Below are 21,150 nucleotides of genomic sequence, written 5' to 3'. Positions count from 1 at the left end.
TGGGTGAACTATTCCTTTAAAGTGCAGTCACATTAGAGAAAGAGGTGAAACTTCATGGGCATAAAGGTCCATTGTATATTGTCAACAGTGCGATGCATGAAACAAACTAAGCAGCTTTCTGTTGTCAACATGTCACATCCAAAACTTTTTAGCCCTCAAGCGAAACTCCCAATCACATGGAATCCAATTACAATGACTGTAGAGTATTTTGTGTGAAATTTCACCAAGTCATGGTAAAATGTTGCAATAGCAAAACTTATGTAGCGATGCATGAAGCTCCTCTTACTCAGAGGTCACTTTCAAACCAAGCAGCTTTATACTGATATTGTGACAGATTTGTGAGCTCAAAATGAACAAACTGAATCTGCTTTGAAATGATTTCTCGTATCACTAGGGCTGGACGATATGACCTAAAATCAAAATCTCAATTGAGTGTTTTTCCTCGTCTCCGTTGCCCCGCCTCTGTGGTCTTCTGATTGGTCCACTGTTTTGGAACTCACATTGATGAGTAGCGCTGTGTAAAAGTTTAAATTCTGTTAACTTGATGTCTTAAACACTCCACTCACTTGCGAGACACTACAAAAGACGCGAGCACAGCGGTTATACACATCCATATAGTGCTGACCACACAAGCGGTAGTGTTTTTAAAGGGGTCCTATTATGCTCTTTTACAAAGTCTTAATTTTATTTTGGGGGTGTAACAGAACATGCTCGCATGCTTACATAATTTACATTATTACAATACCTTTCTCCCCTTTCTCGCCTGACACAAATGGCTCAATTAGTTCTAGGTTTGATGAAGGCCCACCTTCCGAAAAACAAAATGTGTTGTGATTGGTTAGCTGTCCCAGTGTGTTGTGATTGGCGAACAGCTTAGACGGTGTTTCAGTACTGCCACGCCCCTTGCCAAAGCAGCGAGTTCCATCTGCTCCGTTATAGGTAAGGATATATTAAGGTATAGCTGACGCAACAGTGGTGTTGGGTCCTATCATTAGCCTGCCAGATTGCCAATACATTTATTTAATTTTAATAAATTTACATACTTAGTTTCATTGCCCGAAATCAGCTCCAGCATAAGGCTAAAAGCAGCCTAATGTTTTTAAAGGGGTCATCGGATGCCCATTTTCCAAGTTGATATGATTCTTTAGGGTCTTAATGAAAAGTCTATAACATGCTTTGCAAAATTTCTCAATGGTAGTATAAATAACACCTTTTTTACCTTGCCAAAATCAGCTCTGCAAAAATCATCCTGTTCTGGTCGAGGTTGCTTTAAATGTTAATGAGCTCTGCTCGCCCCGCCCCTCTCTTCTCTTTTTGGAGTGACGAGCCGGTTTACTTTAGCCGCGTGTAGCTGCTAAACTTGCTAATTAGCACATTATTAGGAAGGTGATCGCAAAGATTCATAAAAAAAACCCTTTATACTCACTTCTGCTGTAAGTGAAGCTGGATCACGAATGATTAGCGTGAACATAGACGGATATATGTAGATCAGGAGCCGCATTCCCTTCACAAACAAACGTAATCCACTGCATCTTCAGCGGCTCAGATGTCGGAAGTAAATGATGACCACTATGTTCATTATTACATCCAGAAACACAACACCTCAATCGCTTTGCTCCGGCATCAAAACAATGTTACAGCTGATTTAAGGCAGGTCTGAGGTAAAACGCTCATGTCAATCAACTATCGTGGGAGCCTCTGTCGGTGTGATGGCGCATCTGAGAATGGCTCGATTTGAAAAAGGGGATATTATTTTTACAGATTAATCAAAAACCACTGCATGTGTTTTTATTATAGGGTAGATGTGTACATACACTGCCAACACACATTAATGTTCAAACAACATGGAAAAGTGAACTTTGCATCCGATGACCCCTTTAATATGACTTCATTTGTATTTAACATTACAACAACTGAATAAAAACATTGTAAGTTACTAATTATAATGCTTACATTTCCGTAATTATTCAAAAAGCAGCTACAGAAAACAAGCAAAGAACATTAACATTATCAAAAAACATCATTACTGATTAGCCTAGCCTAGCCTAGTGCAAGTTCATGCATTTTAGAAAACATTTGCGTTATAACTGATAAGTATAAGTCTCTTACCACACACTGCACATGCCTGTGGCGCGTTATGGCTCCGACACGGCCACCAGAGCAGATCGCGGCCACTTTAGTCACAAACCACGAAACCGTGGTTCGTTGAAGTGTCCCAGAAGCGGCTCTCCGTGCTGCATCGCTAAAGTTAGGCTAATCCCCTACCTCGTCCCTACCCAGCCCACATCCATTCAAATTTCTGTAGGCGGGATTTATTATAATGATATTCTAATGTGATTTGTGACATCTCAACACCCGGAAAACAACGCTGCTGTTTGAGCCATTCGTTGTAATTCTTCAAAAAGGATTTTTTAAAAACTAAATGTCTCCATTTGGAGTGTACTTTAAGATTTGTAACTTTGTAGATCTTTTTAATCCTTAACATACATACCACACACTGCCTAAAATTCAAAAAGTGAAAAAGCGCAATAGGACCCATTTAATGTGAAGGTTTTAACAGGATTTTTAAAAAAAAACGAATTTCAGTTACTTTTCGATTTATCGTCCAGCCCTATGTGTCACTCACAAAATTACGGATTGCGTGGATTTTTATTAAGATGACTGCTTTTAGCCCACAGAATTTTGCTGTACAAAGCTAAATATGACTGCACCCAAAATTGTGTCCCATTTGATCTGTCAAAAATGTACAAAAGCCAAAACATGGACAGGAATTGTATTAAATATTCAAATTATGTCTTTACAGATGATCCAATAAAACATACATCTGGATCTGTATAAAAGCATATTAAGACAATTTTATACATAAGATATGGGCTTCTGCTCTCAGTGTGGTAGGTTTAGCTGGAATGAAGTCATAGGCAACGTGAGACAAGTAAAGCACTGAAAAAGGGTCTTTGGAGTTCACACGCACACCTGCTACAGGTCAGTGAATTACAGTTGAGCCAAACACACCAACCTTCATTTAAATGTCAATTCAGATATCCACATAAAAGCTGATTTGTAAAAAGACGATGTTGTGGTGTTCTCCAAATGTCCCTCACTTAGTCCACCTTCAGCACGCTGTAGATTTTATTTACAAACAAGAAGCAGGCGAAGAAGCCTATAGTACCTGCACAGAAGAAGAAATGTGTGAGAATTAGTGCAAGAAATAAAATGAAGAGCACAGGCCAACATAAAAATGTCAAAGTGTCACAGTGTATGCATTATGAAACAGTGCTTTATTAAAACCACATTTGAAGTCATTTGGCTGGCATTTTATAAGATAACCATCTATTAATAGTGCGTTTCAATGCAGCAAATTATCTGACACAGCCAAACTGAGCGGAGTGTAATGAAGCACAGGATTAATCTAATCATCACTGGGGCGGCAGTGACAGCCAATCAACAATAGGTCTGATTGAAATCTTTCGCTCTAGATCTATTTTCAGACGCATTTATATACACACGATTCCCAGTCCTCCCCCTCACCTTCCACACACGCTCTCGCTGTATCTTCACTTGGGCTAAAACAAGCCATTTGTGGGAACCGTTATTTTAAGATGTGGCACTGAGAGCGTAATGGCGATCCAGCGAGCCTCGTTTCAATCATGCCTTGCATTTTCACCCCTCAAGTGTGCATGGAAGTTGCCATAACAGCCGTAGCCAGGGATCCTAAAGCATCTAGTAGAATCCATGGCAACAGATAGATTGTGGCTAATATCCACTCAGAAAACCGATGACGGTGGTTTCCCATCATTCAAAGCAAAGCCGTGAGAATTGCTGCAATTACGCTGGATAATCTGGAGGGTTTTTGTAAAGGTTCTACATGAAATGTCAAAGCATCGTCACCGAGGAGCTTGTGTTGTACAGTTGTAAATCACTTTGCTTCACGCTGGGTGAGGAAAACACATGCTACAAAGCTAGAAAAGACATTTACCTGCCATTTGGGGAGAAACAAGTAAGCATGTGTAGATGCTATCAACCAACAGCTGTTTACAGCTGGCAGACAGCTGGCCATCTCTCGCCACCTCCGCCTCAGCATATCAATGAGGGGAAGCGACAGATTTGATTAAGGCCAGAGGGAGCGCCGCTGTCTTTCAACAACAACAATAAAAGATGAGGAATATTTATAAGTGTCCCAATTACCCTCTGCCTAAACAAAGCATGACCCACCGGGCAGGAACAAACCAACTAGAACTGGTCACCAGCCAAACAAAAGGACCAGAAGGGAGATAAACTACAGCATCAAACACACCAACATGATATTGTAGGTGTAGCAAAATAAGGCAAACATTTTACATGTTACACTATCCACAGAAAGCACTGACTTTCCGGAACAGGATGCAATACTACAATATTAACTTTTAGGAACATGATACAATAATACAATAATACAATAATACTAAATATGTTTGCACTGTAAAAATATTTATATAAGACAAACACAACTTATGCTCACGTATTTCAAGACTGCTATGGAATCACTGAGGTCACTTTACAGAGAGCTCTAGCTATATTTTGCCTTAAAGGGATAGTTCACCTAAAAATAAAAATTCTGTTGTTAATTACTCAACTTAATGTCGTTTCAAACCCGTAGGATCTTTGTTTATCTTTGGAACACAAATTAAGATTTTTGATGAAATCTGACAGCTTTCTGACTCTGCATAGACGCAACTGACACGTTCAAGGCCCAGAAAGGTAGTAAAGACATAAAATGTGACCCTGGCCCACAAAACCAGTCATAAGGGTCGTTTGTTTGAAATTGAGATTTATACATCATCTGAAAGCTAATAAATAAGCTTTCCATTGATGTATGTTTTCTTACGATAGGACAAAATTTGGCTGAGAGACAACTATTTGAAAATCTGGAATCTGAGGGTGCAAAAAAAAATAAAATCTAAATATTGAGAAAAATCGTCTTTAAAGTTGTCCAAATTAAGTTCTCAGCATTGCATATTTTTAATCAAAAAATAAGTTCTGATATATTTACAGTAGTAAGTTTACAAAATATCTTCATGGTACTTGATCATAATTTACTTAATATGCTAAAGATTTTTGGCATAAAAGAAAAATCTAAAATTTTGACCCATACAATGTATTTTTGGCTATTGCTACAAATATACTTGTGCTACTTATGACTGGTTTTATGGTCCAGGGTCACAAATAGTCCATGTGACATCAGTGGTTCAACCTTAATTTTACAAGGCTACGAGTATACCTTTTATGCGCAATGTAAACAAAAATAACGACTTTATTCAACAAGTCTTCAACTGACACAGAAGAGAAAAAAAAGTTTGTGCACAAAAAGTATTCTCGCAGCTTTATAAAATTAAGGTTGAACCACTGACGTCACGTGGACTATTTTAACAATATCCTTACTACCTTTCTTGGCTTTGAATGTTGTAGTTGCATTGCTGCCTATGCAGGGTCAGAAAGCTCTCGGATTTCATCAAAAATACCTTAATTTGTGTTCTGAAAATAAACGAAGGTCTTACAGGTTTGGAACAACATGAGGATGCGTAATTAACGACAGAATTTTAATTTTTGGGTAAACTATCCTTTTAAGAACAAATGGTACAACCGAATAAAGAACATAATTAGTTAATTACAAAGTAGTTAACAGTTACTAAGCCTCTACATTCCTATTTTACTAAGAACGTAAGCACGGCTAATGCAACCCTACTCTGTAGTGTAAACATGGTAAATGGTACACACTTAGCTCTGTGCTCAATGGTTACACATTGTTCTTGTACTGCAGTGTCAGTATAGCAATTTACTGTAAACCGGTTAACGGTTAAACAGGTCATTTGATTGAGGAGGTGTATCCAGTGAAAGGTCATTCCGTGTAGGATTCGTCATTAGTTTGTGGAACAGACTACATGCGCTGTATGCTTGTTTTTGATTATAGCCAGTGAAGACAACACAACAAAGACTGCAACTAAATAGAAAGACTGAATTCAAATTTAGACTGCAAGATAAAATTAAAAGTATGATTTATTTTGCTGTTTGAGGTAGATTCACTCTGTTGCTGAAAAACAGTGAATGGCACAGTGTATTGCTTTATTCACCTGTGATGAAAGAATAAATGTAACTTTAACCTCTTTTTCTCAAGTAGGTCATGACACAAATCTATTCTCTAATTCAGGGTTTCACAAACCGGGGCTGAAAATTAAATAAAATACAAAAAAATAATAATAATAATAATAATAATAATAATTATTATTATTATTATTATTATTATTATTATTATTATTATTATTATTATTATATGTGAGATAAAATAAACAATATCTAAATTATAGTATTATAATTATGCTAATTAAAAAATTTATTTCTTTACTTGCATGTTATGTGACCATTAACCACATTTAGAGAAACACAAACATACAAATGTCAAATTGTTGAAATGTTATTATTAAAATTTCAGGTGGTAATTCAAGTGAATATTTTCAAATGGATTTGGCTGAAAAAAAGTTCCCTGCTTCAATCACAAAGTGTATATAAACATGAAAACATTCAGTAACACTTTGCCATAAGGTTCCATTAGGTTAATGTTAGTTAATGTATTAACTAACATGAACAAACAATGAACATTACATTTATTACAGTATTTATTAATCTTTGTTAATGTTAGTTAATGAAAATACAGTTGTTCATTGTTAGTTCATGTTAATTCACCGTGCATTAATAAATGTTAACAAGCACAACTTTTCATTTTAATGATGCATTAGTAAATACTGAAATTAACATTAACTAAGATTAATAAATGCTGTAGAAGTATTGTTCACTCTTAGTTCATGTTAAAGTAGTTAGCTGATGTAAACTAATGAAACTAATTGTAAAGTGTCACCAAATATATTATATAACTAAACCTAATAAGACCATCTTTCACATACCTGTAAAAATGAAGAAAATGAGCACCATGATCAAGGTGTAACCAAAGTAGAGGAAGGTGCTCGCAGCCCCTATGATTTGTAGTTTTGAGAAAAAGTAATGCACTGCGTAGATAAACAGATACACTGCTGTGAAACCGCTGGTCAGGAATGATCGCCACCACCAGTGGTAATCCTGTCAAATACAAATAAGAAGGCTTTAAATAATAGTTTAACACACCAGCAATTATTAAACTAAATAATAAAAGCACTTTTGACAAATGTTCCAAAAAAAAAAAAAGACTCAGTGGCCTTAAAAAAAATAAATTAAGCGAGACCACACCACATAGATGTCAGTATAAAGTCTATGACTTAGTTGTTTCTGAAGATGAATAAGAACCAGTAAACACAAACAAAATGTTACATTTAAATTAGTTTTGTTTAAAAACTGTCCAATCTCACCTCTGCACATAAATGGAAGTAGCAGAGCAGAACGGTTGCCTCAGAGCAAGTAATGACCAGGATGATGAAGACCAGGAAAAGGAAACCAAACATGTAATACATCTGATGAGACCTGCAGAGAAACATTTAAATGCAACATTAGGATCAAAACATCACTTCTCACATCAGCGCATTTCAGCATGATATGATTTCAAACCATACCAGATGCTGTTGAGGATGAAAAAGAGCTGGATGAAAATGCAGCCGAAGGGCAGGATGCCGCCCATGATGATGCCAGGCAAGGGTTTGGTGAAGAAGGACTGCTGAGGAATTTGGCGTGGGATCTGGTTTGTTCGCACTGGTGGCTCAATGCCCTGTTAAAACAGGAAAATAAAAACACACCCACATCATGCATGACAGCGTGCCAAAGCAAAGCTCACACAGATGGGAAACTCAATAACAGCTGATTCAAAGAGATATTTTAAAATACTTAGAAATACACAAATAGGATTGCAAAAGAGTATCAAAATCTGTGATTTGATTATTAAATATTGTTTCCTAGTGTGGAATTAGCACCTGTCGGAATGCCAGGAAATAAAAATGTACATTGCTGAAAGAACAACTGGTCTGTTTGGGAAGACATACTCACTGGTTTTTTGAAGCCGAAGTATGCACCCACAAAAGTGAGAGGAACAGAGATGCCAAACCACAGTGCCAGGATGGCGACCAGTGTACCAAAGGGAACTGCAGCGGAGGAGCCCTCTACCCACAGGATCAGATTCATGAAGAAGAAATCCACAAACACAATCCTGCAAAAACACAGCATACTGAAACTGCATCCTGGCATGCAGCATTTTATTCCTGCTGTCAGGAAATATATTACTGTTCGTAATGAAGAGAGTATTCAGCTTACCCAGGACACAAAAAGGCGGTGAGAAGAACATTGGTTTTCCAGTTTTCACCACCGAAAGCTGATGAAACAGAGGAAATTGAGGAAGCAATTAATATTAGAACTGCCAACGGGGTCTCTCAAAACTAAATAACATATCTGTACGTTCACAATTCCAGAGGCGGACAATAGTGAAGTATTTTTACTCTGCTTTAAAAGTACTTTTCAAGTGTTCTCCTTAGAAAACTTTACTTCACAACATTCTAAAGCTGTGGTTCTCAACCTTTTTTGGGCCAGCGCCCCCCTACCCATTATCCAGGTCCCTCACCGCCCCCTATCAAATAATTCACAGTCTAACTGCTCTCACTGAATATTAAAGTTGGTTATTATTATTTTTATGTTTATAATGAGGACTGTTACTATATTTAAAGTAATTCAAATGTATGGGGTCATTATGATTTTTAGGAAATTATTTTATTTCAAGGATGCATTAAATTGATCAAAAAATACTTTTTTTACAGTAAATTATTTAAAAATAAGTGTAATAACATTTATTTACAGAGTTTTTAAGCATGTTGGTGGTTTTCATTGCTACAGCTTTAGTGTTGTTGAGATGCGGATATATCTTGTTGCCTCAAATTTAAAAAGACTAAATAAAAATTCCTGTTTAGAACATCTACAGGGACATTTTTACAGAAGAGATTTTAGTTTGTTCTTCCATTCCTGGAACTCTTGAACACCTTTTTACTGATGTGATATGTTTGGATGTTTTCAGTTAGCTTTCAGTACAAATTAATATTTATCCCTTAGTTTTAGAAAATACCATGTTTTGGGGAATATATTGGATTCCCTTTTTTCTGACATAGTGGACATTGTTATTTTGGTTGGTAAATACCACATTTACACATGCAAATAGAAGAAATGTAAACCCCACTTTACTATATTTCATAGATTTTGTGAGAATATTTCAAAGTTTGATTACAAAAACTAAGTACAATCCTAATTCTAGAAAAGTTGGGACGTTTTGTAAAATTAGAAAATCTGTGATTTGTTAATTCTATTTAACTTTTATTTATTTGACAAAAGTACAAAGAAAAGATTTCCAAAGTTTCCACTGGCCAACTTAAATGTATTTTTGTGAACATAAACACTTTTTTTTTTTTTTTTTTTTTTTTTTTAAGTATGCATCACACCCCAAAAAAAGTTGGGACAGAGGCAAAATAAAAGTGAAAAGGTTATAGAATTTTTAAAATAGTTACTATTTTAGTGCTGTCCTGATTTATATATTTGTTCAAATAAATTTCAACTCTTGCTTTTTTTGTCAGTGTGGTTTGCTAAGGAAATGATACACCGTCTAGTCTAGAAGCAGGAGTATTCTTTTAAACTAGCAGCTAACACTAATGTAACACTACTACACTGGCCGCGAACAGCTCGACATGTTGTGTTAAAGCACATAGATCCCGTTATAATCAGTCGTTCAGTGACAAGTAAACGGATGCCGCGTTCTATTTCTGACATACTTGTGCTACCGATAAGTTGTAGAGACAGCGTTAGGGTGTGACAGACCATTTTCTTTTGCAAGTTTCAGCTCATACATCTTTGGTGTAAACTCGTCTTAACCAAACGCCCCCCAAGAACAGATCAGCGCCCCCCTTTTAAACATATTGCTTGCAGCAACCCCCCGATGCTCTCTGGGGGGCGGTACCGCCCCCGTTGAGAAACACTATTCTAAAGCATAATATTGTACTTTTTACTGCACTACATTTCATATTAGATATCATTTAATACTTAATTACATTAGAAATCTAGTACTTTCTTACATTTACTCAAGTAGAAGTAATTTACTTGAGTACAAGAAAGTACTACCTTGTTCTTAAATATTAAGATAAAAAAAACTTTTATTTATAAAATGTAGTGCAGCAAAAAGTATGATATTATGCTTTGGAATGTTGTGAAGTACAAATACTTTTTAAATTTACATGAGTAAAGTAAAAACACTTCACTAATGTCCACCTCTGCACAATTCTATTGTGAATTTTCTAATTTTTTTTATTATTGTGTTATGTTGTTTCATTGCCTTTATTCTCAGGCATGTCTGTATTTTTTCTGCACTGGAAACTCCTCTCAGCAAGACAAATTTCCTTGTTTGAGTAAGCTTTCTTGGCAATAAAGTTCATTCTGATTAATTTGTAACATATTTAAGGTGGACTTAGTATCTTTCCCTCAATAAAATGCAGGAAATGAACTGAACAAAAAAGAATTGCACAATGATTCCAGATAAATATAAGGTAAAATAAGTGTTATATTTCCTTACTCTTATAGAGTCTGGAAGACACATATCCAGCAGGTGTGCCAAGCAGAACCCACAACACCACTGCACATGTCATGAGAGCCCCTCTGTTGGCTGGAGACAGGAATCCCAGACAGGCCAAGACTAAAGAGAAAAGCAGGATTGACCTCTTTAGTTGCTATTTTAATGCTATTTTAACAGTAATATGAAATAACAAACTACCAAAAGGTGTACAACTATTTCAACTGATCACAACGCATATTATGCATAAAAAAACTAATTAAAAATAATGATTTAGTGGAGAAAAGTTAAAGGATTACTTCACTTGTAAAATAAAAATTTCCTGATAATTTACTCACACCTATGTCATCCAAGATGTTTATGTCTTTCTTCAGTTGAGATGAAATTTAGGTTTTTGAGGAAAACATTCCAGGAGTTTTCTCCTTATAATGGACCTCAATGGTGCCCAGCGGGTTGAAGGTCCAAACTGCAGTTTCAGTGCAGCTTCAAAGGGCTCTATACAATCCCAGCCGAGGAATAAGGGTCTTATCTAGTAAAATGACTGGTCACTTTCTAAAAAAAATGTAAATTTCTATACTTTAACCACAAATGCTCGTCTTGCTATAGCTCAACCTCACGCATTACGTAATCACGCACGTGTGACGTAGGCAGAAGTACCGACCCAGTGTTTACAAAGCGAACGTGCAAAGGAAATAAAACGCCCTTTACAAAAAAGACAAAACAACGACGTCTGACAATTTTGAAGTTGGAGGAGAAAATGAGTTTTTGCCCTACCCTACCTTTCTAAACTAAAGTGTGACTTTTCTAACATGATTTCACAATGCATGAAGACGCGGATCACAGAGCTAGTGCAAGATCAGAATTTGTGGTTAAAAAGTATATAAATTGTAATTTAAAAAAAAAAAACGTTTCACTAGATAAAACCCTTATTCCTTGGCTGGGATTGTGTAGAGCCCTTTGAAGCTGCATTTTTGGACCTTCAACCTGTTGGGTCCCACTGAAGTCCGCTATATGGAGAAAAATCCTAGAATGTTTTTCTCAAAAACCTTAAAGGAGAACTCCACTTCCAGAACAACCATTTACAAATAATTTACTCACCCCCTTGTCATCCACGATGTTCATGTCTTTCTTTCTTCAGTCGTAAAGAAATTATGTTTCTTGAGGAAAACATTTCAGCATTTTTCTCCATATAGTGTACTTCTATGGTGCCCCAAGTTTGAACTTCCAAAATGCAGTTTAAATGCAGCTTCAAACGATCCCAAATGCGGTTGTAAATGATCCCAGTCGAGAAAGAAGGGTCTTATCTAGCAAAACGATCGGTTATTTAAAAAAAATAATACAATTTTTATACTATTTAATGCCAAACGCTCGTCTTGTCTTACTCTGCCTGGATTGTTTTTGTTCCGGTTCATGACAGTTAGGGTATGTCGAAAAACTCCTATGGTCTCCCTCAACTTCGAAATCGTCCTATATTGCTGTTTTACCTTTTTTGTTAAGGGTGTTCAATCTTCACTTTGCAAAGGCTGGGTCTGTACTTCTGCAGTGAAGTAGGATGATTTTGAAATGATTTTTGAAGTTGAGGGAGTTTTTCGACATACCCTAACTGTCTTGAGCCAGAATACACAGAGTTCAGGGAGAGCAAGGCAAGATGAGCGTTTGAGATGAAAAAAAGTATTTAAATTGTATTTTTTAATGAAAATAACCGATCGTTTCACTAGATAAGACCCTTCTTTCTCGGCTGGGATCGTTTACAACCACATCTGGGATCGTTTAAAGCCGCATTTAAACTGCATTTTGGAAGTTCAAAATCGGGGAACCATATCAGTCCATTATATGGAGAAAAATGCAGAATGTTTCCTCAAACAACATAATTTCTTTACGACTGAAGAAAGAAAGACATGAACATCTTGGATGACAAGGGGGTGAGTACATTATATGTGAAGCTTTGTTTTGGAAGTGGACTTCTCCTTTAATTTCTGTTCGACTGAAGAAAGAAATACACGAACATCTTGGAGAACAAAGAGGTGAGTAAATTATCAGGACATTTTTATTCTGGAAGTTAACATTTCTGGCATTTACATGATGCATTCAACATGCAACCATTGTCAAAGTTTTAGAGAAGTAATCCTTTAAGTTTAGTTTGTACAATACAGAATCTCCAGGTTATTTAAGTAATTTCTGTTCCAATGCACTTACAAAGGGTGATGAAGGTCATGATGAAGACCTGAGTGCCCTGTCCCAGGAAGACAGACAGAAGCATGCCCATCCTGGGCGGCCTGAACACATCACCATGAACCTGCTTCCAGCCAGACTCCTCCTGGGCTTCTTCCTGGAGGAAATATAACAATAAATCACAATATGACCTCAGGTGACTGACATCCGATAAATCATTATTTCCTCTCGCCAAATGCAATAAATTAAATTGTAAAGGAACAGAAGATGGTATGTACCACATATGAATTATCATTGACATTATCTATTCATTGCAAAACAGCATCATTCATTTTTTTCCTTGATTGGTGAGCATGGTAATTTATATTTACACTTCTTTTAGCAAGTTCCCGAAGCCAAACAATCACCAAATTATAATCACCATTGACAATATAAGCTAATAAGCTTACATAGGTAACGTTTGCAGCTGGAGGGATCTTAACCCAGTCTGCCTGTGAATGTCACAACAGAGGATAATTTGACTGGAGGTATTCTTATGGGTATTAATATGAGAAAAATAAGACCACACTGAAACACTGAAAGTTGTCGGCCTGTCTGTGCTTGAGGATTAGGATCTACATAACTTCATAAAGCAAACATAATAAATTAACTTGAAATTTGCTCTCGACACTTTGTGCTTGTATGGGAGTGTCAGCTCTGTTGACACAAGACACGTTGGTGACGTTATGAAATCATTCACTTCTTCTGTTATCTAGATAAAGCAGAAATTAGATACAAAGTAAATTCAAATTACCTGATCCAGCTGGTTGTACCGGGCAATATCCTTGTGCAAAGTTCTCAGCATGATCATGGCCACCATGCCAGACAGGAAGAGCACAATGACCAATGAGTTCATGATGCTGAAAAAATAAAATTAAGATGGGCCATTAATAAGTATGGATATATGGAAAGACGAGCCTTCTTATTCTTGATTGTATGATATTTTCAACCAGCTTGTGCTCACCTGAACCACTGGATGTTGGTGTGAGGCATGGAAACCAAAATGTAATCCCATCGAGAAGCCCACCTAATGTCATCATTTTGCTAAAAAAGAGGAAAAAAACTCTATTACACATTGTTCTTTCTAACCATTTCATTGTAATCACTCTATAAGCAAACATACCTTAAATGTAACTGAATAAGAGTAGGTGATTTTGAGATTACTGCTGAATTCTGCTGGAATGTCCATTGGAGTGCCATCACACGTTGGATTGACGTCATCACTATGCTTGATGCTGTCCAACAGACAACATATGTATGATTCTTATCTAACAAACTGTACTACGGATGAGATAAGTCTATTGTTATAATCCACGTGCATTAAAGTAAATATTTGCTTGGTTTTCTTATTGAACTCTGCTTGCAAGCAGGTGTCACTATGCCTAACTTTTTCTGCTATTTAAATATGAAATTTGAAAAACACAGGCCCACAGAAAGTGGAGCAAGACCTAAAATTAGGTCTTAAGGACACCATTTCCAGTCAAGTTAGTTACAATTGCAAAATCACACCTCCTTGGTTCCAGTGTTGCCGCCACAAGTCGTGCATTCATCCCATTTGTTTCATCTCCACTGTGGTAAACTATGGTGATGTCCACGTGGTTGAAAATATAAAAAGTGTTCTTCCTGTTGAATTCAGCCTAAAAGAGTGGATACAAAATCATGTCAAAAGTACAAATCAAAAAGACATCTCTCTACCTCTTTTACTAAAGCCTTTGGTTACTAATACAGACTTATTTTGGAAAAAATATACTAAAATTGTATTAATTAGCAATTGTTTCACTATTTTGTTCTTGATATTGTATTTTATATTATTATATTATGTTATGTTAAGTGTTTCTAACAGCTGATGAAGTGATAGCAAATGTGACAACTTTCTCTCTTCCAACTCACATGATCAGTCTCTCTATATGTATTCCTCTTTTGTTAACTCATAGAAATACAATAGGAACACAAGAATGCTATTTGTTGTAGTTTCTGTTCACAAACGTTTGCCAACTATTATGACTTCCTTCTGTGAAATGTGAGAAGAGTCCATTTTATTTTGAAAAACTTGTCAGTAATAAACCAATATAGGATTCAGGAACCAAAATAGTTGGTTCATTTTGAATCCATTCCAAAAATACAACAAATCTCATGACATTTGATGTATTAGATGTTTAAGAAACTCTTTACCAAACATGAACTGAACCGTGCCTGAAAAGTAGGAATTTTAAACACATCAAATGCATGTACAGTTGAAGTCAAAAGTTTACATACACCTTGCAGAATCTGCAAAATGTTAATTATTTTACCAAAATAAGAAGGATCATACAAAATGCATGTTATTTTTTATTTAGTACTGACCTGAAGAAGATATTTCACATAAAAGACATTTACATATAGTCCACAAGAGAAAATAATAGTTGAATTTATAAAAACGACCCCATTCAAAAAATTCTTATTACGGTGTTGTTACCTGAATTATCTACACCTTGTTTTTGTTTTGTTTTTTTGTTATATGTCCATGAGTCCCTTGTTTGTCCTGAACAGTTAAACTGCCCGCTGTTCTTCAGAAAAATCCTTCAGGTCCCACAAATTCTTTGGTTTTTAAGCATTTTGTATTAGAGCCCTTTTTCATTCTTAGGACAATAGAGGGACTCATATGCAACTATTACAGAAGGTTCAAACGCTTATCAAATTACATATTTACCCTGATCTTCAAATTCAAAAAGTTCTCACTTAATGCATGTTTCCTTCTGGAGCATCAGTGAGCGTTTGAACCTTCTGTAATAGTTGCATATGAGTTCCTCAGTTGTCCGCAGTTGGGAAAAGATGGGTCTCAAAATCATAAATCATACAGTCATTGTTAGAAAGGGTTCAAATACACAAAAATGCTGAAAAAACAATCTGTGGGACCTGAATGATTTATCTGAAGAACAGCGGGCAGCTTAACTGTTCAGAACAAACTATCACTAAACAAAAAAAAACAGCTGTGGATCATTCAGGTAACCACACAGTATTAAGAATCTAGTGTATGTAAACTTATGAACGGTGTCATTTTTATAAATGCAACTATTACTTTCTCTTGTGGGCCATATGTAAATGTCTTTTATGTGAAATATCTTATTCAGGTCAGTACTAAATAAAATAAAAAAAACATGCATTTTGTTTAATCCCTCTTATTTTGGTAAAATAATTAACATTCTGCAGATTCTTCAAGGTGTATGTAAACTTCTGACTTCAATTGTACTACCATCCAAAGTCAAAACAGGGATTACAGCCTGTCTATTTCCAACAATCAGTTGAATACAAAATGTATAATGTTTTCATTGCAGTAAATAAAAAAAACAACTACTCATCCCAACTTTTCAGCCTATCACATTTATCTCATCACAGTCTGTCTCTCTTACATTTATCACACAGGCATCCTTTGGCTTTCCTTCTTGGTTTACTAGACATCCAACTGGAAATCCTGGGTTGCAAACTTTCTGGTTGTCCTCTATGATATAACACCATGTCACTGGCATGTTGTCAACAATCCTGCAAAACAAGTTTAAGAATAAACCAAATCCACGGGTGACCATCAAAAAACTACACGGCAAACCCTTCGACGACAAATTGGTATTGTATCTTTACAACTGTCAAAGCAAGATCGCACAATTTTTAGTTTGTTACTGCTACCACACCTACCACAGGCATTGCATCTAGACTTACCAGTGGTGCTGGTAATTCAGCTCCATTCCTTTTTTTAAGAAGTCCAACTTTAACTTGTCTTCTTTTGAACCTGTATCATACGTTTTGGTGCAGACCTTCACACAAGCCTTGTCAGCCTTAAAAGAAAACTAAGGAGAATTTCTAAAATCAGTATATGAAGGATCCATCCATTACATGAGAAGCACTAACGTTATGAAAATATAATAAATCAAACAAAACACACAAGAAAAAAGTGTCTTTGTCTGACAGATGCAGCTGCAACTAGTAAAACTTGACAAACAGGATGTCAGCTCTCAATGAGCAAGGTGTATCTTCTAAATATCACCGGCAAACTGATATTAAATGACAATGAGTAAGACAGATCAAACAAAAAAAAAAACATAATTCAATCTTTTACCTTGTAAGGTGATGTCTCTATTCTTTCTCCAAATAACACCTGCCCAAGGTTCTCTGAGGGCCTTCTTTCATCCAAATCTTTGCAAAAATCAAACCTAAAGCAAAAAGTGATTAGTCCTTGTATAGAAATGCATGCAGATATAATAAAGCTAACACTGTAATGGTCAAAAATACTTACGCATCATATTCATAAGGCAGAACTGATTCTACTGAGTCCAGCCTATTCACAAACAGCTGTATCTCTTTCTGTGGGAATGACAGCAGGGTAAAGAGGACAGTTGACTATTAATCATATTTTAGGCATTTCATATAGAACTGAGATTGTTTAATAACACGTTTGTCATGTTGAACACGAATTTGCTTATTAACTCAGTGTCTAAACTATTATTTTATTCGTTACGCCTCAACTGTCTGAACACGGAAGTATAATAATAAGTACGGGACAGCAAAAGCTCACCTGACATTCCTTCGCATCTTCTTTCTCGCAAAAACTGACTGGTGCTAAACCCGGAAGATAGAATCCAAAGCTTGAGCTGACTAGGGTTAAACTCAGGCAAAATATAAAACGCGAATTTAAGGACTTCATGTTTCAAAGCAGCGTCCCGCGAGGATCCCGGTTGACTCGGCTGGAGCAAACCATAAAACTAACCGGCGACAGTTCACACGGAATATCACCAAGACAACGAGCTCGCGGCTGCTAGTGACTCAAGAAAGATTTGTATCGGAGTCACTTCCTTACTGTGCGCCTAGCTCCGCCCACCGGTGGCCCCTCCTCCAGTTCGTCTACGCCACTGATACACAGATGTCTGGATTAATGACAGCGTTTCATTTATAATTTACTTTTCGTTCTTTTTTTTCTTATCTTTATCTTTTGTGTTCACATTACCAGTTAAAAGATTTTTCATGTTTTTTAAAGAAGTCTTTCTTAAGTGTTTTCTTCTGCTCATTCACCAAGCCTGAATTTATTTGATCCAAAGTGCAGCAAAAACAGTAATATTGTGAAATATTTTGACTATTTAAAATAACTGCTTTATGTTTGAATATATTTTAAGATGTAATTTATTCCTGTGATTTCAAAACTGAATTTTTAGCATAGAAAATGGGTGAGATATAATAGAATTTTCAGAAGAAGTTCAGAAGAACAGCATTTATCTGAAATAGAAATCTTTTGTGATACTATAAATGTCTTTATCATCATTTTGATCAATTTAAAGCATCCTTGCTAAATAAAATTATTAATTTCTATAATTTCTTTCCCACATATATATATTTATGTACATACATATATATATTTATTTGTGACCCTGTACCACAAAACCAGTCATAAGTGTCAATTTTTCGAAATTGAGCTTTATACATCATCTGAAAGCTGAATAAATAAGCTTTCCATTTATGTATAGTTTGTTATGATAGAACAATATTTAGCCGAGATACAACTACTTCAGTATATGGAATCTGAGGGTGCAAAAAAATCAAAATATTGAGAAAATCGCCTTTAAAGTTTCCAAATTAAGTTCTTTGCAATGCATATTACTAATCAAAAATTAAGTTTTGATATATTTACAGTAGGAAATTTACAAAATATGTTCATGGAAAATGATCTTTACTTAATTTCCTAATGATTTTTGGCATAAAAGAAAAATCTACAATTTTGGTCCAGGGTCACATTTATTATATATGAAGAGTTCATATGCAAAAGCCTCTAAATCCATCTGACATATTTCTTTAAAATGAGCATTTCTTTCTGGCTACTTTGTATAGGTTTCTATGTAAGTACCTGTACTTCTGTTTAGGCTAAGGCTGGAATTTAGCAAATTTAAAGTAAAAATATTTGATGGACGTATAATATGTGTCAGAAACATTCACTCAGTATCATTATCTCATTTTTGACCGAGATGGCTTTTAGCTGGTTTTGCATCTGAACTCTTCATATATAATAAATGTGACCCTGGACCACAAAACCAGTCTTAAGTCGCTGGGGTTTATTTGTAGCAATAGCCAAAAATACATTGTATAGGTCAAAATTATAGATTTTTCTTTTATGCCAAAAATCATTAGGAAATTAAGTAAAGATCATGTTCTATGAATATATTTTGTAAATTTCCTACTGTAAATATATCAAAACATAATTTTTGATTAGTAATATGCATTGCTAAGAAGTTCATTTGGATAACTTTAAAGGCGATTTTCTCAATATTTTGATTTTTTGGCACCCTCAGATTCCATATACTGAAATAGTTGTATCTCTGCCAAATATTGTCCTATCCTAAGAAACCATACATCGATGGAAAGCTTATTTATTAAGCTTTCAGATGATGTATGAAGCTCAATTTCAAAAAATTTACACTTATGGCTGGTTTTGTGGTCCTTGGTCACATATATATATATATATATATATATACAGTCATGTGAAAAAAAAATTAGGACACCCTATTGAATTTCATGGTTTTCTATATCAGGACAAAATAAAAAATTATCCGGTCCTTAAAATTTGGAAAATAAATCCTCATATAAACATTATCACATGACATATCACACAGTGTCATTATTTATTTAAGAAAAATACAGCCAAGAGGGAAAGGCCATGTGTGACAAAGTTAGTACACCCTATGAGTCAATTGCCTGTAGATCCACTTTTAGCAGCAACAGCTTGAATCATTAATTTTCTGTGTGACTTTATCAGTCTCTCACATCGTTCTGGAGGAATTTGGACCACTGTTCTTTTCAACGGTGCTTCAGTTTCTTAAAGTTTGTGGGCATTTGCTTATGCACAGCTCTCAACACACCATTTGAGTCAGGATGAGCTCTGGACTTGGACTGGGCTATTGCAACACCTTGATTCTTTTATTTTCAGCCATTCTGTTGTAAATTTGCTGCTGTGCTTGGGATCATTGTCCTGTTGCATGACCCAATTTTGGCCCAACTTTAGATGTCGGATAGATGCCGTCGCATTTGACTCTAGAATACTTTGATATACAGAGGAGTTCATGGCCAGCTCAATGACCGTGAGGTGCCCAGGTCCTGTAGCTACAAAACAAGCCCAAAATGATCAGCCCTCCTCCAGCATGCTTGTCTTTTGGTATGAGGTGTTTGTGCTGATATGCTCTTTAGGTTTTCACCAAACTTGGCGCTGTGCATTATGGCCAAACATCTCCACTTCAGTCTCGTCTATTCAAAGGACATTCTAGAAGACTTGTGTTTTGTTCAGATGCAACTTTCATATTCAGATGCAAACCTAAACTGTGCTGCAATGTTTTTTATAGATAGAAGAGGCTTTCTTCTGCCAAGCCTTCCAAACATGCTATTTTTGTCCCATATTTTTCTAATGGTATTGTCATGAACTTTATCATTTAACATGTTAACTGAGGCCTGTAGAGTCTGAGGTGTAGTTCTTTGGTTGTCTGCCATTTCTCTGAGCTTTACACGGTCTGATCTTTGGTTGACTTTTCTGGGACGTCCACTCCTGGATGGAGAGGTGTCTGTTTTTAATGTCTTCCACTTGTGAATAAACTTCAGATTGTTTGGAAATGGCCGTATTACTCTTCTCAGATTGATGGCAGCAACAATTGCTTCTCTAAGATGATTGCTGATGTCTTACCTCCTTGGCATTGTGTTAACACACACCTGAAGGCTCCAGACCAGCAAACTGCCAAAGCTTATGCTTTCATAGAGGCGCTCAGACTTGCTGATGATCAGTTAATCAAAGGTATTTGATTAGCAGTGCTTGACTGTGATTTACCCTCTTAATTCCAATGTTAACAGTAAGGGTGTCCTAACTTCGTCACACATGGCTTTTCCATTTTGGCTTTATTTTTGTTCAGTAAATAATGATACGGTGCAATTTGTCATGTGTTGTTGTTCATCTGAGGTTTTATTTTCGAAATATTAAGACCAGCCAAGGACCTGTTTTTTTTTTAATGATGTCCTGATGCGAAAAACCATGGAATTCAATAGGGTGTCCTAACTTTTTCACGTGACTGTATATATATATATATATATATATATATGATAATATGATAATATATGATAATAAATAGTAATAATAATAATAGTAATAATAAATGTTTCTTGAACAGAAAGTCAGCATATTAGAATGTTAGAATGACTTCTGAAGGATCATGTGACACTGAATACTGGAGTAATGATGCTAAAAATTTAGGTTTAATCACAGGAATAAATTACATTTTAAAATATATTAAAACAGAAAGCAGTTATATTAAATAGCAAAAATATTTCCAAATAGTACAGCTTTTGCAAATAAATGCAGACCTGGTGAGCAGAAGAGACTTCTTTAAAAT

The 21,150-nt window shown here is 35.7% G+C and overlaps 1 protein-coding gene across 2 annotated transcripts; it reads right to left on the bottom strand.

Annotated features, from left to right (window-relative positions):
* Positions 1-1,762: 1,762 nt before the first annotated feature.
* Positions 1,763-17,580, bottom strand: LOC127176128 (transmembrane 9 superfamily member 2). Of its 2 annotated transcripts, XM_051127611.1 has the most exons (18): positions 17,310-17,580; positions 17,031-17,098; positions 16,854-16,947; positions 16,457-16,584; positions 16,153-16,282; positions 14,273-14,400; positions 13,887-13,998; positions 13,728-13,807; positions 13,518-13,623; positions 13,174-13,215; positions 12,749-12,881; positions 10,556-10,675; positions 8,266-8,323; positions 8,002-8,161; positions 7,575-7,726; positions 7,374-7,485; positions 6,936-7,107; positions 1,763-3,169 (listed from the first exon to the last, which is right to left on the bottom strand). In XM_051127611.1, exons 1-18 carry the CDS (start codon positions 17,436-17,438, stop codon positions 3,102-3,104), a joined length of 1,992 nt encoding a protein of 663 aa, XP_050983568.1. In that variant the 5' UTR covers positions 17,439-17,580; the 3' UTR covers positions 1,763-3,101. The 2 variants fall into 2 exon arrangements, with proteins under 2 accessions (XP_050983568.1, XP_050983569.1); XM_051127612.1 differs by lacking the exon at positions 13,174-13,215.
* Positions 17,581-21,150: the final 3,570 nt, after the last annotated feature.

Source organism: Labeo rohita, chromosome 14, assembly GCF_022985175.1.
Source record: "Labeo rohita strain BAU-BD-2019 chromosome 14, IGBB_LRoh.1.0, whole genome shotgun sequence".
Classification (NCBI taxonomy): Eukaryota; Metazoa; Chordata; class Actinopteri; order Cypriniformes; family Cyprinidae; genus Labeo; species Labeo rohita.
The sequence above is the reverse complement of the archived record's forward strand: the minus strand, read 5'-3'. Positions and strand labels throughout refer to the sequence as shown.